Consider the following 16,725-nt stretch of genomic DNA (forward strand, 5'->3'; position numbering starts at 1 on the left):
TGGGTCAGTGTAGAGGAAGTTTTGCTCTGGATTTAACTTAAGCCGTACCAGTCCTGGAATTGTTTAATGCTTAATCTGGGATGGGATTTAGAATTTTGGGTCAGGATTCTGACATTGGGATCAAATGTGGGTTGGAACCTTGATTTTGCCTGGACTGGCAATTTAGTGGCCAGAAAGCCAATAGGAGCTCCTTCAGCATGGAAGGAACTGCAGCATGCCCTAGTGGTGGTGGTTGGGGGGGAGAGGGGGGAGAGGAGAGAGGGAGGGAGGGAGGGAGAGAGAGAGAGAGAGACTCTGTCTTCAGGTGCTATTGGGCCACTTTTACAGAGGGGAAGCCCCCCTTCCTCCCCCAACAGGGCGGTCTGTAGCCGCAACTGTGGCAAGTAAGCATGGGGAAGGCTTCCACATCCTCCAACAATGCTGGCCCCCATCCCCGGTCTGCTGCCAGGAGGTCACCTCCAGGCAGCTCTCCCGACATCGTGAGGGTCCACAGGATGACTGGAAAATTCCAGTTGGTCTCTGATCTATGGCCTTGATTGGCCTGTTAATGAGTTTGACAAGATACCTGCTGTTTGTGGGCGGGTAGCTGTTCCACTCCTGACCTGACCTTCCCCAAACTGATTCAGGGGGCAGTATGGTGCCGGTAATCTGGCATACCAGCCGGCAGCATGAAATTAGGTACAAAAATAGAATTACCTGGAAAACCCAGCAGGTCTGGCAGCATTGGCGGAGAAGAAAAGAGTTGACGTTTCGAGTCCTCATGACCCTTCAACAGAACTAGGTGAATCCAAGGAAGGGGTGAAATATAAGCACACACCTTAAACCAGCTTATATTTCACCCCTTCCTTGGATTCACCTAGTTCTGTTGAAGGGTCATGAGGACTCGAAACGTCAACTCTTTTCTTCTCCGCCGATGCTGCCAGACCTGCTGAGTTTTTCCAGGTAATTCTGTTTTGGTTTTGGATTTCCAGCATCCGCAGTTTTTTGTTTTTATAGCATGAAATTAGGTGCCAGCTTGCCTCCATTCCTGCCCCATCAACTCATGAAAATCCTCCCCATGGTCTTCTGAAATTGTGTTTAATTCACCTTCACCTTGGTATACAGAATATTAACTAGCGTGTTTAAATATTATCAAAGCCTCTTGTTTGGGAATTGTGCCATAGATCACTTGTAATGATGTTGATGCTAATAGATTTCTTTCCCTGACACACAGTATAACAGTTGTTGTTATTTTTGTCTAGTTTGTAGGACCGAATGCAAATGGGACCAAGCGGGGGATGGGTGTGGACATTTCACTCCTGAGTTGCCAGTACTTCCTTGCACAGGTCATCGTTTCCATAGTGATGGGCCCCCTAACATCAGTTGTGGGCAGTGCCAATGGGGTGATGTACTTTGCCAGCCTGACCTCCTTCATCGGGTGCTTATACTCTTCTCTGTTTGTGATTTACGAGATCTCTCCCGATGATAACGGTGAGGAGCAAACTCCCCTACTTGTGAACGTCTGACTCTATGAGTTCCACTTTCAATATGTTCAAGGAACTAGCTCCTAAAATAATCCTCTGAATATTCCCACTTTCCCCAAAGTCCCACAACCTCAAATCATCATTACTCAAACAGGAACAGAAACAAAGAAGATTAATTCCTCTTTTTTTTATTGGTGCTGGTACCTCCCAGATATAAATATATATAATAATATAAAAGCAATGCTAATTAGTAAATTAGTGCCAATAACATGCATGGATTGCAAGTGATATGGTTCGACTCCATTCAGACATGTGTGAGACGGTTAATGTGACGCCCTAGCCAAATGTTGGTCATGGAAGAGATGCTTTGTTGCCAACAAGCAGTCAACCAAGTATTGAGGTGGCATTATGTCCCTGTTTCATTTCCAGCCCTTAAAGACTCATCAACTTTGGCTCTTTCCTAAATCAGTGCCCCTTTCACAAGGTGAACACTATGGAAAGTGCTGGGATTTTGGTAGAGTTTAAAAATTGTTATACAAAAACTTCTCAGGAGAAACAATGCAGTGAGTCTTCATATCGGGCAAGTTGGCACACATACTAATACTGCCCCTCTGAAAATCCCAGCCAGCAGCTTTCCAATACTTGGCCATGGTATATGAAGTTCTTCAGCTTGTACAAGGACTCAGAGTTTCTCCCCTACTGTGTCCACCAAATTATGAGAAACACCCAGTAAATGTAGGCGTTGAATTCAGAATAAAACTTAAGGAGTCCCCAGAATTTATTCAGTTTGACTCACTGAACACACAGAACAGGACAATCTCATCTTTGATCTTCCCTCAGTTAACCAATCTCAGCTGGATGGCAACAGCAGCTGCAATTTGCCTCAGTGCCCTAGGTCAGGGAAGGATGTACCAGCCAAGGCTCCCACTTAATGATTGCTATCCAGTGACTGGTACAGGACAGTGGGCATACATAGGCATTGGGTAAGGGCAGGATCAGTGATGCTCTCTGTGACCAGGTAGACTGTCAATATTTCAGCTGTTTCACAAGTTGCTCACTAAATGCTCAGTACCATAAGCAGTGACTACTTTAGTGATGTTTAGGAGAATGTCCACTGAACGCATCAAGGAGCAGGAAAGGAATGCTGATGATGGTTTATCCCCACACTTTTAATGCTAAAGGAATCTGACGTTTAAACAAGTTGCCTTCATTTTAAAAATAAGCATCACTGCAAGTACACTGACATACAGGTGTACTGTATATATGTACAGACAATGAGTTCATGCATATGTACCTCAGGTATCTGGGCAAGTACAACATGGGTTAGATACAGAGTAAACCACCCACTATACTGCCCCATCAGACACTCACAGGGCAGATACAGCACAGTTTCCTGTTGATACTATAAATAATAGACTTAATTGAGCATTCTTTTTGTGAGCACAGTCTCCCCTCTCAGGGGTCAGATTATACTTCCCTGTTGCTGGTGTAGAGAATAGAATCTGAACGCCTTGCATTGGAAAGTGAGCCAATATTTCTTGCCTCCCAGTAGAACTTCCTTAGGGTGATAAGGCTAGGGGAGAATGAGAGACACACATGATAGGGAACCTGATTAGATTATTTTGATTGAGTGATCCCCAGTTGTGTTGATGTAATTGAAATCATTACACAGGGCAGGACTATAGGAGCAGCTAACACTGTCCTGCACATTTACCAGATCAGCCCTCATGGTTTGAATAAGAGAAAGAAAAGTTTGTCCATAAATGTATGAACCATTGCTCTACTTGTTAGATAGGAACTGACTGCACTTGTAAAAGGTATTTGACTTGAATATGAATGACACAGTAAGTACCTTGGTTAAAAAAATGAAATTAAAAAGATCTTATACAAGCTATTGTTCTCTTATTTATTTAATTTTACAGAGCTATGTGAACCTGGCACTACCCAGTTTCAATCCCTGGTCTAAGCTGAGTGAGTTGATCTCAGCAGTCCCTTGACTGTAACGCTACAATTTTTCGCTGTACCTTTGGATTAATGGAATAATCAGCCAAGACTCTTGCTCCTGATTATTAACAAATTGGAATGAAGGTATTGGGTTAAGAATCTGATCAGGCTTGGATATGATGCCCACTAAACTGATTTACATTGGTTTCTTATACTGGCCCAACGTAAATCTTCTGCTTCACACCAGTTTGAATCACCATTAATTCCCCTGGGATCAGACTAAGGAGCTTTGCTCTCTTTATGCTGAGATTTGTGCTTGCAGATTATTGCGAGCAGGTTGTACACTTTTGAAACCCTTCCTCAATGCAGCTGTTGTACACCAGAGGGTGCTAGCGATACACCACTCTGGCCATCAACCTCTCAGTTCACCTCAACCCCTGCCCCTTTTGGTTTGACTTCGATCACCTGAGTTTTGGTTGTATATTACAAGCTGCACCTGGTGATTATAAACAAGACATAATTAGCTAATTTCTGAAAAATAGGGAGGTAGGAAAAGGGAAGGCTCATGGAGCTTTCTGTCGTTTTTATTGGTTCTGACAGCAGCATCATTTTTTAATCCTAATTCCCTGACATTTCTCCATATCCCATAATGCTCTTACTTTCCTGAGGACAATGTACCCTGTCTCATTTCTTCTATGCTTATTGGTGTTAAGGTGTGGAGAACTGCCTTGTTACAGGCCACTGTCAACACGACTCTGCAATGTCTGGGAATTTGCTGAAACTGTCTCTCAGTGGGATAGTCTTTGGTCTTGGTTTTGTGTCTACAATGGTAACAGAGGCAGGGAACAGCTTCTGATCAACTTCCCTACTTTTCTCAATGGTAGGTCCAGACAACTAGAGGAAAAAAAAGCTAAAGAACAATGTCAGAATCATACCATGGATGAGGGACTTAAGTTCTGTGGAATGACTGAGATTTGGGGTTGTTCTCCTCAGAGCAGAGAAAGGCGGTTAAATGTCAATATTATGACAGTTTCAAAAGCGAAGAGGGTCTTGAGGCTAATGAGAGTCAGCACCTTCAGGAGGAGGGGGAGCTGTACCCCTGTGAGAGTCAGCACCTTCAGGAGAGGAGGGGGAGCTGTACCCCAGTGAGAATCAGCACCTTCGGGAGAGGAGGGAGAGCCGTACCAGTGAGGGTCAGCACCTTCAAGAGAGGAGGGGGAGCTGTACCCCAGTGAGAGTCAGCACCTTCAGGAGAGGAGGGGGAGCTGTACCCCAGTGAGAGTCAGCACCTTCAGGAGAGGAGGGGGAGCTGTACCCCAGTGAGGGTCAGCACCTTCAGGAGAGGAGGGGGAGCTGTACCCCAGTGAGAGCACCTTCAGGAGAGGAGGGGGAGCTGAACCCCAGTGAGAGTCAGCACCTTCAGGAGAGGAGGGGGAGCTGTACCCCAGTGAGAGCACCTTCAGGAGAGGAGGGGGAGCTGAACCCCAGTGAGAGTCAGCACCTTCAGGAGAGGAGGGGGAGCTGAACCCCAGTGAGAGTCAGCACCTTCAGGAGAGGAGGGGGAGCTGTACCCCAGTGAGAGTCAGCACCTTCAGGAGAGGAGGGGGAGCTGTACCCCAGTGAGAGTCAGCACCTTCAGGAGAGGAGGGGGAGCTGTACCCCAGTGCGAGTCAGCACCTTCAGGAGAGGAGGGGGAGCTGTACCCCAGTGAGGGTCAGCACCTTCAGGAGAGGAGGGGGAGCTGTACCCCAGTGAGAGTTCAGCACCTTCAGGAGAGGAGGGGGAGCTGAACCCCAGTGAGAGTCAGCACCTTCAGGAGAGGAGGGGGAGCTGAACCCCAGTGAGAGTCAGCACCTTCAGGAGAGGAGGGGGAGCTGTACCCCAGTGAGAGTCAGCACCTTCAGGAGAGGAGGGGGAGCTGTACCCCAGTGAGAGTCCGCACCTTCAGGAGAGGAGGAAGAAAAGAGAATAAAACATGAATGTATTGATATGAAATTTCCTCAGTCAATTTATGGTGGGCGTTCGATAAATATCTAGATTTGTTCAGTTTCTGATAGGACCTTCCACCATGTCAGAGCTTAACTGCCAGAAATCTAATTCAGCCAGATCAAGCTTTTTTTCAGATTTGTGCCATCACTATGATTGCACCTCCATAACAATGCCCAGCTTTGCATATGTTCAACTACTGCTGAAACCTTCATCAATGCTACGTTAACTCCTGACTCAACTATTCTCATGCACTCCTGGCTGGTCTCCCACATTCTCCCCTCCAGAAACCTGAGGTCATCCAAAACTCTGCTGCCTGTGTTTTAACTCGCACTTAGACCTGTTCACCTATCACCCCTCTGCCTACTGACCTACACTGACACAACCAGTCTAGCAACGTCTTGATTTTAAATTTCTCATCCTTGTTTTCAAATCCCTCCATGGCCTTGCATCTCCCTATCTCGGTAATCTCCACCAGCCCTGTAACTCCCTGAGATATCTGCACTCCTCTAATCCTGGTTTCTTGAGCATCCCTGATTTTAATAGCTCCACCATTCAGTTACTTAGGCCCCAAGCTCTGGAATTCTTTCACTGCACCTCTTTTCCTCTATAATGTTTGCCTCCTTTAAGACACTCCTTAAAACCTACCTCTTTGATCAAGCTTTTGGTCATCTGATCTAATATCTCCTTATGTGGCTCGGTGTCATTCATGGAGAATCAGTGTTGCTAATTGGCGATCTCTTGTGTGATCCACCGCAGCCTAGGATAATTAGACACAGTTGTAAGTTTAGCACATAATAGAAAAACACATTCTCATTTTGCCAAACACAGAGACCCACCAAAAAAGCACGTTACTCTCAATGCTTAGGTTGCCTCTGATAGCAGATTCTCCTGAAGCTGTTGACTCTCACTGGGGCTCAGGTCCATTTCTCTCCTGAAGGTGCTGACTCTCACTGAAGTTCAGATCCATTTCTCTCTTGAAGGTGCTGACTCTTACTGGGGTGCAGGTCCCCTTCTCTCCTGAAGGTGCTGACCCTCACTGGGGTTCAGCTCCCCCTCCTCTCCTGAAGGTAATGACTCTCACTGGGGTACAGCTCCCCCTCCTCTCCTGAAGGTGCTGAATCTCACTGGGGTACAGCTCCCCCTCCTCTCCTGAAGGTGCTGACTCTCACTGGGGTTCAGCTCCCCTTCTCTCCTGAAGGTGCTGACCCTCACTGGGGTTCAGCTCCCCCTCCTCTCTTGAAGGTGCTGACTCTCACTGGGGTACAGCTCCCCTCCTCTCCTGATGATGCTGATTCTCACTGGGGTTCAGCTCCCCTCCTCTCCTAAAGGTGCTGACTCTCACTGGGGTACAGCTCCCCCCTCCTCTCCTGAAGGTGTTGACTCTCACTGAGGTTCAGGTCCATGAGCATCAATGGCAACAATATTCGATTTGCTGCTGATTTCCGCTAACTGTTGTTCAATGGAAATTTAAGGAAATTTGTTGAATTAATTGGATGTTTAATACTTTGAAAGGACCAACTTTTTTTTAAAGGTAGATAGAGCTAAGCTTGACCCTGCCTTTGTCCGTCATTAAATTCTTCAGAAGCCATATCTGAAACTGAAAGCAGTGTGAATTCAATGCAAAAACCTGAATGTTAATTAAAGCAAAGGAAGCTAGTGCATACTTGTTAAGGGAGCGATTGGGGGCGCAGGGTGGTGGTGGTATGGCTGTGGAGGAAGCATTCAGTACAAAGTGGAGTGGCCTCAGGATCAGAAGTCAGGTTCTGTGTTTTTAATCTGTTTCAACATTAATCACTTGTTAAGTAACAAGAACTTTCCACCAGGATCCCTTTCTTTAAAATAATTTTTCAAAACAATGAGGGCTAATTTTAGTAAACCAAGTATGTGAGTCTATAGTCTCTGCAGGTATTTTAAAATTCATTCTCGGGATGTGGACATTGCTGACATTTATCGTCCATCCCCAGTTGCCCAAGTTTGATACAAGTATGATCGGCTTGCTAGGCCATTTCACATAGTAATTAAGAATCAATCACTTTAGTGGAGGACTAGAGTTAAATTGGTCCAGACCAAGTATGGACTACCCTAGAAAAGCAACAAAAAAAATCCATACAGCTATGCTCATTACACCCATGTTGTGCACACCTATGTTCCGCAGACCTATCTTACATGGACCTGTGCTCTGTACATCAGTGTTCTGCACATCTATGTTCTATAACTCCGTGTTCCATACACCTGTGTTCTTTACACCCATTTTTTGTACATCAGTGTTCTGTTCACTTGTGTTTTGTACATGTGTTCTGCACACCTGTGGTCTGTAGACCTGCTCGTGGTCCAAGTTGGTCAAGCAGCGGAGAGCATACATGAGCTTTGAACTGTTAGAAAGCACGGTTTTAGCTGGATACATGTCCACAGTAAGGATAGATTCAACTGGTGCTTTTTATAATTTCAGGGCATCTCAAAACACTTTGCAGCCAATACAATATTTTTGAACTCTAGTCATTATTGTTATACATGGCAATAGGCAGCCATTTTGTGCAGAAAGGTTCCACAAAAAGTAATAAAACCAGGTTATCCGTTTTATCAGAGAATGTTGGTTGAAGGCTAACTATTGGTCAAGACACCAAGAAAAACTCCCTGCTCTTTTTCCATGGGATCTTTTATCCAACTGAGAGCATGGTTTGACATCTCATCCAACAAATACCAACTCTGACTTCCAGATTACATGCTGGAGAAGGGGGATGGGGGCTTGAGTCCACAACCTTCTGACCCTGAGGCAAGAATGCCACCACAGATAGAGCTTAGCTTGACTCTGCCTTTGCCCATCATTAAATTCTTTGGGGGCCATTTCTGAAACTGAAAGCAGTGTGAATTCAATGCAAAAACCTGAGTGTTAAAGCAAAGGAAGCTAGTGCATAATTGTTAGGGGAGTGATATCAGAGTGGTTGCGGGGGCGCAGGGTGGTGGTGGTATGCCTGTGGAGGAAGCATTCAGTACAAAGTGGAGTGGCCTCAGGATCAGAAGTCAGGCCCAGTGTTTTTAATCTGTTTCAACCACTTGGATATAGAAACTCAAATGCAAATTATTTAAATTTGCAGTTAACACTAAACTGGGAAGCGGTGGTGTAGTGAAGTCTGAGAAAATAGTCAGGGACCTACTAAAGGAGTTAAATAAAATCTGTAGATTGGTAAAACAGCAGGAAATGTAATTTAATCCAAATGTAAGGCACTGCCTAATGGAAGGAAAATGGGAACAAATATATGTCAGATAATGCAGAACCCAGGAATGGTGGAGCCATCACTACAGAGCTACAAAAAAATTAAGAATGTTGAAATAAGTGGTTAAATGAGGACAGGCCTTGTCCTGTGTGTCCAGTTTATAGTCATCAAGATGTGTGAAACCTAAGGTCAGCCCAAGTAGAGAAATAACACATGGCCATTTCAAATCTTCAGAGAATTGGGTTAATCCATTTCAGGTCATTTTTTTTGTCAGTTTGCTGATCCTGGATATGTAATTATCCTCTCTATTTAACAGTATATCTGTCAAAGGATCCCATTTGTCCTTAACTAGAATGTTATAGCACAAAGAGGATGTTAGCACATTGTGTGCTGGCTCTCTGAAATAATTAAATCACATTTCTTTATTTATCCACTTCCCTTTCAAAAGTAACTGGATTCTGCTTGCTCTTGGGCATGAAACACTTCAACCATGTGAACACATTTAGATTCACTGACCATGACATTGAACTGTATATCTGTCACATTCTATTTTCCATTTTCGTTCTGCCCTCATTTCCCTTAAGTTTATCTAAATCCCACATCAATGAACTGAAATCATATTAGAGTCAATTAGCCAAGTACCATAATTTCCATGCAGTGTCATGGTAACTTACTGAATTAGGTTCAATGGTTTCCTCAGCCCACTGGTTGACTTTAGTCAGTTCTGCATTGCCAAATTATTGAAATCCCAGTAGGTACATATAGCATTTGTGTACACATTTGTATTGTCATATTTCAGCCCCATTCTGAGCTAGTGCTCTGCTGCCCTGTAATGTATCCACATCACCATCATCCCTGACCTCCACTGACTGCCAACCCAACATCTAAATGTACAACTGCCACCCTTACAAATTCTGGCCTTTGGTGCATCCTATGAGAGCTATGCTTTAAAGCACCTGGACCCCTCCCAAATTTCCTTACTGAACCTCTCCACCCCTCAATGCTATCCTGTGCATCCTATCAATGCTATCAATCCTATCAATGCTATCCTTTGGTGCATCCTATGAGAGCTATGCTTTAAAGCACCTGGACCCCTCCCAAATTTCCTTACTGAACCTCTCCACCCCTCAATGCTATCCTGGACTTTTGATCACACTCAATTATCTCCCAAGCCAATGAAGTCTACAACTGCAAACTGTATCTCTATAAATAAAGCTTGCTGTGATCAAAATCCTATATTTGTTTGCTTCAGCAATTTTAAGTTTTGACACTGGGGAACTAGCAGATAAAACAAATTCCATCTAGACATCATCAAAATGCAGGACACAAACTGAACTTGTCTACATATGAACAGTAAGATCCAATCATGTGAAGTAACAGTGTTGGAAAGGATCTGAAAGCATCAGGAATCATCAGAACTCTGCAGGTGTTGCCTGACTTGCTCTTTCAGATCAACAGCAGTCACAATATATTGCTTTTGTTCAATTGGGAGAACCTATTTTCTATTGTTTACTGTGGCTGTTCAAGCACTAGTCCCCAGTCCCATGGAGGTACCACCTGATAGAGTACATTATACATTAGAATAAGCAAGTGGCCAAGGTGCATGAGAACAAAGAGGATATTAGGTGTTACAAATAGTTGACCAACTTATCTAGTCATCTTTCCAGAACTTGGTCATCAGCATGTAGAGCATGCAAACAGATTGAATAGGGTTAACATTCATCATTTGAATAATTTAAGAAAACCATGCTATGACTTGTATTCAGTATTTCTAGCATAGGCCATTCAGCCCAACTTGTCTCTGCTATTTAAGCTCCACCCACCATCTAACCATCAATACTGAAACCTTTCTCATGTACTTATCCAACCCTTAAAACCCTGTTGGATTATTTTCTGACCCGTGTTTATGGTACCTGTGTGAAGACCTATTTGAAAGCAGAGCCTATAGTGCCGACACTACTAAAATTAAGCAAAATTTGCGACCAGACAAGTAATAAAACCCGAGTTTAAGATTAATAGCAGACTTAGATTCAGTCTGCAGAAGACAGACAGAAGGAAGTAAGCACTTACACAATGAGATCATGGGGCAGGGGGAAATAGCAAAACAGCATAGTAGTGACAATAACGAATACAATGAAAGAAAACTCTTGTCCTTCATACAAACTATTCAGACACTTTTTTTTTTTACAAAACCCAAAGATTTATTTATAGTACTTAACCAGAATATACAAAGTAGTGGTCAAGCATGAACTAATGAGGTATACAAATTTAACCTTGTTCAATATGGAAAAAAATGATACTACTTAATCAAATTACTTTTTTAAACCACATACAGGGTTTTAAGCATAGGTTACAACGAGTTCAAAAAGAAATTTACAAATTGAACCTGTCAATTTTTGCTGGAAGTTTTGTTTTTGCACCACAAACAATATCAAACAGCGACAAATTGTGGAGCTTGAAGAATGTTAAATTTTTTTGTTACATTTTTGTATTTTTGTACAGAATAGAAGACCAGGTTTATCTCCCCCCCCCACCCACCCCGTTAACAAGACCTATATCTTTGGCCTTCATTGCATAAGAAGCTCTACCCTAAACACAATTTACAAAAAGAAAAAAGGGCAGTTATTTATTTTCTTCTCTTGAAATAAGAACATGGTCAGTCAACTGTAAAGCATGTGCTTCTAAAATGTACAAATCCAAGTTCTAAACCCATTTCAAAACAGACCAGAAAAACATTTATTACAGCATTCAAACCCATTACAAATGTGGTTGTACAAAGACCATATAATAAATAACTTCATAAAAAAAATATTCCCCAGAGCAATGCCTTGGACAGGTGTTACAGGAACCAGTTGTACAGTACAATATAAAACCCACACTGCAAATGTACATTTAAAAAAGCACAATCTCTACAATGTGAACCTGACCACACCATCAAGATATAAAAATTCAAACAAAGGAATGTTTAAGCTTCTGCCTTGGGTTCTGTCGACTCTCCATTTTCTGATTTTTGCCTCTTCTTTTCAACTTCACCCTGGAAGAGAAAAGCAAATTAGAATGTAGAAAATAAAATTTTGGGAAATCATTGCAAGTTTACTGCCCTGGGCTGCAGTAGCAAGCTCTGGCCACTAGATGAAACACGAAGGCTCCCAAGTGGCAGATAGTGGTACAGCAGCATTTCAGTTTCTCTAGTGAACAGTCTCAACTTCAGGACAGCCTGTAGCATTTGCAAACTCAGTCTTTTAATTTAGCTGTCAATTTCTTAAAATGCCATTAAAAGGCACATTTTGGAACCTATTTTGCATGACCAAGGGAATAAGCCTGGAATGCCTATAGACAAAGCTTTAAGACTACTGCAATGTGAAGAGATTTGATATGTCTTGTTGAGAGATCACAGGCTGACTCCCATAATTCAGTGTACCACTGAAGCAATAAATTTTGAAACATGCAAATGACTATGCTGCTCTACTTTAAAAGTTAAACTGATCTGTACATACCTGCTCCTCTGCTGGACGCTTCACTGCATGTCCATCTGTATCATCTTCCTCCTCAGCACCCTCTTCCTCTTCACCATCCTCCTCTTCACCTTCACCCTCAGCTGAAGATAAAACTAGCTATTTACCAAAATCTTTTACAAAGCTCAAATCAGAATGTGACCTTCCAGTGTATCAGGATACGATTACAAACAAAATAGTTAATCACCATCCAAAATGTTTCCAGTATTTTAGTCGCAATTAGAGGAATTCTCTTGAACCAAAATAGATTGATCAGTCTTATTTAGAAAGATTTTCCCTTTGCAATAAGAGTCTTAATAAGAATGACTTTACATGGTAGACATTTTCAAGTCTAACTGTAGCATGAGCAGTTTTCTCAACATTCCTTCTACTTACCATCTTCCTCTTCCTCCTCTTCCTCATCTACTTCCTCTGCATTTTCATCTGTGTGCTCAGCCCCATTCTCCTCCTCCTGAAACACAAGCAAATCATTAGGGGGTAAACAAGCAGTAAACCTGAACTTTTTCCAGATGCATGCTTGATGGAAAACAGCTCTACAGGTAATATTAACTGGGTGCCAGTTACTACCGAACACCCTGCTCACTTACCCACCCTGCTCAAATTATGTTAATATTTAAGAGACGGTACAGCTGTATTTAGGTCTGGTCACACTTCAGTTTATGGTTTAGCATACTCTGTTACCTACTTAAGTGTTTGCATGGAATGCATCGGAACAGAGAAAGGCCATTTAAGGCACCTTTATAAAAGTGCTTAGTAATAATACATGAGACAATCTTTTCATACTCGACTCTGCTAAAGACTACTGTGGTTGTACTGTTAGAGCAGACAGCAACTAGTTAGAACAAAGTTGACAAGTCACAAAACCCCAAATTAAAATTGTTTGCTGGATGTTGGAACGTTTGACACCTGGGGCGGTAGTTGGAGAGACACTATTTGGCGGTTCACTTAAAATGTCTCGGAGGGTCTGTAGTTTGGGTTCTTGAAATGTAATCCAATTTATTAAACCTCGGGTAACTAAAGAGTATGTCTTTTTTAAACTGAACTGAAACGCAGAGATCCGTTTGACAAAAATTCAACCAGCGACGCTATTTGAAATTTCCCCCACCGCCACACAATGTTAATACCTACTGTTCCATTTGCCGGTGCATCTCCGCTGCCGTTTTCTTTCTTCTCAGTTTCTTCCACGGCCTTTTCTTTCAGGTCCTGAAATCACAAAAAAAAAGTTTAGAAACGTGCCGGTCTATGCGAGTTTTCAAAAGATTTCAGTGACCATCCAGCAATTTGAATCTACAAATAAGTGGTGCATTTTCCGTCTTCATTTACCTTTTCGTGGCAAACAAATCACCATCATTGCCTTCAATCCATTGGCTGCCGATGACACGGGAACTTGCGCTCCGCCAATCGGCAGCAGTGCACGTAGCAAGCGGAGTTGCTGAGGCTGGGCTCCAGGAGGGGAACTGATCTCTCAAGCACCGGAGGCACCAGCAAAAGATGCAGCTCTCGCAAACTCAGAGGCCACCACGCACTCAGTTAAAGTAAACTGCAGCACGTTATATTCCCCCCCAGGTATGATTGAAAGGAGGGAGAAGCAACACGAAGTCGGCAGCTCCTTGCCTCAATGCACAAAGCGCAGGACATATTCCAATAAAAGGTTATACGTAGGCTCGATTTTCTAGAAAACGTTTTTGGCACCGATTTTATAAGCAGGATCGCTGCTGTGCCCCACTGTGCAGGCAGGAAACAGCAGAGCCACTGCTATCCGACGGCCAACTTATTAAGCCGGTCTCCCCTGCTACAACGGGGCTTCCACATGCAATGGAAGGGGATGCACCCCCTGCCATACCACGCACTGGCGTGGGGGGTTGCAATGGTGCAGCTACGGAGCTTGGACCGGCCGCACCGCTCTTCCTTCCCCTTTTCAATCGCCCCTCCTCCCACCACCACCACGCGCTCTTCCCTCTCGGGTCCCAGGTGGGCGCGCGCCTGCGCACTAGCGGCCACCCCCGCTGGGCGGATAGGCCCCGCCCCATTGGGCCGCGCGCACATCTCTCCCGCCGTTTTCGTCCAAGCGGAAAAATTCGGCGGCTGCAAAGAGCGGGAAGCGGGAGCGCGCGCGGCCCCGGCGGTTGTTTTGACTTTTTTTTTAATTTTTATTTTCAAACAGAAAACAGACGCGGCGCCGGGGGTGTGTCTCCCCCCTCCCTCCCAGTCACCAACCGCCAGGCATCGGGCAAAACCCCCTCTCTCCCTCCCCCCCCCCCCCCCCCCTCACACCCGGATCATCGAGCGCCCACTGCCCGGCTCTGAGGCAAGCAAACCAGCGGGGGTGGAGGAGGGGGGGGGGGAAGAGAGAGAGCGTGAGTGAGAGAGAGAGAGAGGAGCGACCACCACCACCGAGAACCGAATCCTCTCTCTCTCTTCCCCCCCCCCCCCCGAGCGGAGACGGGGTCCCGGGAGAGAGCGACAGGCAATGAAGGGAGCGATGGGGGTAACGGGGTCCGCCCGGGGGGGGGGGGGGGGGGGAGGGGAAGAGGGAGCGTGCGGGGACCTGGGGGGATGACGGGGGTTAACGAGGTCCCGGTTTTTTTTTTGGGAGGGGGGGGGGCGGGGGAGGTGAAGTGAGGGGTGAAGCGGAGTCCCGGGGGGGGTTAACCGGGTCCCGGTTTTTCGAAGGGGGGGGTGAGGGGTGAAGCGGGGTCGGGGGGTAACGGGGTCGGGCAGTGAGCGGGTCCCAGGCGGATGAGCTGAGCTGAGTTGAGGCGAGCGCGGGAACACGGAGCCCGCGGTCCATTTCATCCCACAGACACCGGCTTTGATCACCACTTACCCCGCACGGAGCACCCACACCCCCTCCCCCCTCCCCCCCCGGGAACCTGTAACCCCAAACCCCACCCCGGTGGGAGGGAGGGGGGGGGGGGGGGAGAGAAGAGAGAGAAGGGAACCGTAAAAAAAAACCTCCCACCTCGAACAGGAATCAGAGCGGCTCCGGCAGCATCTGTATCTCCGGGTCCCGGGGACAAATAACTTCCCAACTTCTTCCAGATAAAACTTAAACCCCAGCGGGTCCGGGGGGGGGGGGAGAGGTGGGAGGGGGGGAGAGAGAGAGAGGTAGGGGATTGTGTGGTGAGGGAGAGAGGTGGGGGGGGGGGGGGGGGGGGGGAAGAGGAGAGAAACCCCGCCGCCACCACCAGAGCCCCCAAAACAGGATCAAATTCCCCCCCCCCATCCTGAAACCCTCCCCAACTCTGGGTACCAGATGATTCCACAGTTAAGAGATGCCGACAACTAGTGCGCCGCACGCTTCACACAAAGAGAAATTTGAGATAACAAAGGAAACACGAGGGGGGGGGGGGGGGGGGTGGTAAAAAATTACCCAAGAAAGAAAAAAAAATGCCGAGAAAATTTATTTTTAAATTAATCCCTTTTTGGTAAAATAAACTGCTCACCTTGGGCTTGACCTCTTTGGTGGTGTCCACTACGGTATCTGCCATTCTGAGTGAGTTTAGGGTCTATATAAATAAAGGGTATTTTTTTTTTTAAATTGACCTAAAAGTAGGTGAAGGCTGATTTGCCCCTTGTGACTTTAAATAATTTCCTCAGTATATCTCCCTTTAACTCTCACACGCTGTGAGGAGGAATGAGGCGCCGTTCACCGCGCTCACACTCTTAATACCTCCGCTCCCGGACAGGCAGCCCCGCCCACTCCTCCTCCAATTGCTCAAGGAAACTATCCATCAACCGCCGTGCACCGCCTCCCCCTCCAGCTGGTTGGATTTATGCAAATACAGTGCGTCGTGATTGGTGCCCCCCTTATTATTACCGTCACGCCTCCGTTGCGCTGACTGGCTGTATGCTAATTATTATTTTCCTCTCTTTTCTTTTGCAGCTGGTCCCTCCCTTCCCGAGCTGTCAATCACCCGGAACAGGTAATTCCTATTGGACCATGTCGCTGACGTTGCAAACCATAATTCAATCAGCCAGACTTGTGCCCTGGACCTTGTCATTTACTCCCCCAAAGATGCCAATCACCAACAGGGGGAACTTGCAATTGGAAAATGTGATTCACCCTGTGTATTGATTGGCTCTTGATGTAGCAGCTCCGCCTACACTTTTAATAACGCTCGGATCTGTCACCATCTTGACAAGAGGCTCCCTTCTACTGGTGTTTCATCTGTCAGTTATTCACGTTCTTCATTCTAATTGGCAGTAATATAAAGTCTTGCCTTCCTTTCATTCGCATTGGCAATCTCTCAGAATATCCCAGTTTGATGATTAATCTGATTGGTGCCTTTTTAATGGTCATCTTCTATAATTGCCACTTGTCCAGAAGACTGTCGTGTCGGAGCTTTTTTTTAAAAAACAGTTTGATTGGCATATTTTTTCTCTCTCTACTCACTAATAAGATCCATTTCGTGATGTGCTTACGCCGTTATGGCAAACTGAGTCAATTGTTGCTGGATGTTTGCAAATGAATAGCCAAATACTAGTGACTTGACTAACCGTATGTAAATATTATGTATATTATAATCTTACGTTTGCATCTTAAAACGATCATTTACAATTAACTTTTGTCAAGGAAACCAAAGAACTTTCAACAAG

General features: G+C 45.2%; 2 protein-coding genes across 4 annotated transcripts in view; one reads left to right on the forward strand and one right to left on the reverse strand.

The window, feature by feature from the left end:
• The window catches only part of slc45a1 (solute carrier family 45 member 1), a 31,474-nt gene extending 29,933 nt beyond the window's left edge, over window positions 1-1,541 (forward strand). For all 3 annotated transcript variants that reach the window (XM_041206590.1, XM_041206591.1, XM_041206592.1), the window contains one exon: window positions 1,242-1,541. In XM_041206590.1, the coding sequence (XP_041062524.1) occupies window positions 1,242-1,505 (264 nt within the window). In that variant the 3' untranslated portion in view covers window positions 1,506-1,541. The remainder of the gene's footprint in view (window positions 1-1,241) is intronic.
• Window positions 1,542-10,786: 9,245 nt separating this feature from the next.
• si:ch211-222l21.1 (parathymosin) lies at window positions 10,787-15,770 on the reverse strand. Its single transcript, XM_041207471.1, has 5 exons — window positions 15,573-15,770; window positions 13,255-13,329; window positions 12,502-12,577; window positions 12,109-12,209; window positions 10,787-11,645 (listed from the first exon to the last, which is right to left on the reverse strand). Exons 1-5 carry the CDS (start codon window positions 15,615-15,617, stop codon window positions 11,577-11,579), a joined length of 366 nt encoding a protein of 121 aa, XP_041063405.1. The 5' UTR covers window positions 15,618-15,770; the 3' UTR covers window positions 10,787-11,576.
• Between the last annotated feature and the right edge of the window lie 955 nt (window positions 15,771-16,725).

This window comes from Carcharodon carcharias, chromosome 15, assembly GCF_017639515.1.
Source record: "Carcharodon carcharias isolate sCarCar2 chromosome 15, sCarCar2.pri, whole genome shotgun sequence".
Classification (NCBI taxonomy): Eukaryota; Metazoa; Chordata; class Chondrichthyes; order Lamniformes; family Lamnidae; genus Carcharodon; species Carcharodon carcharias.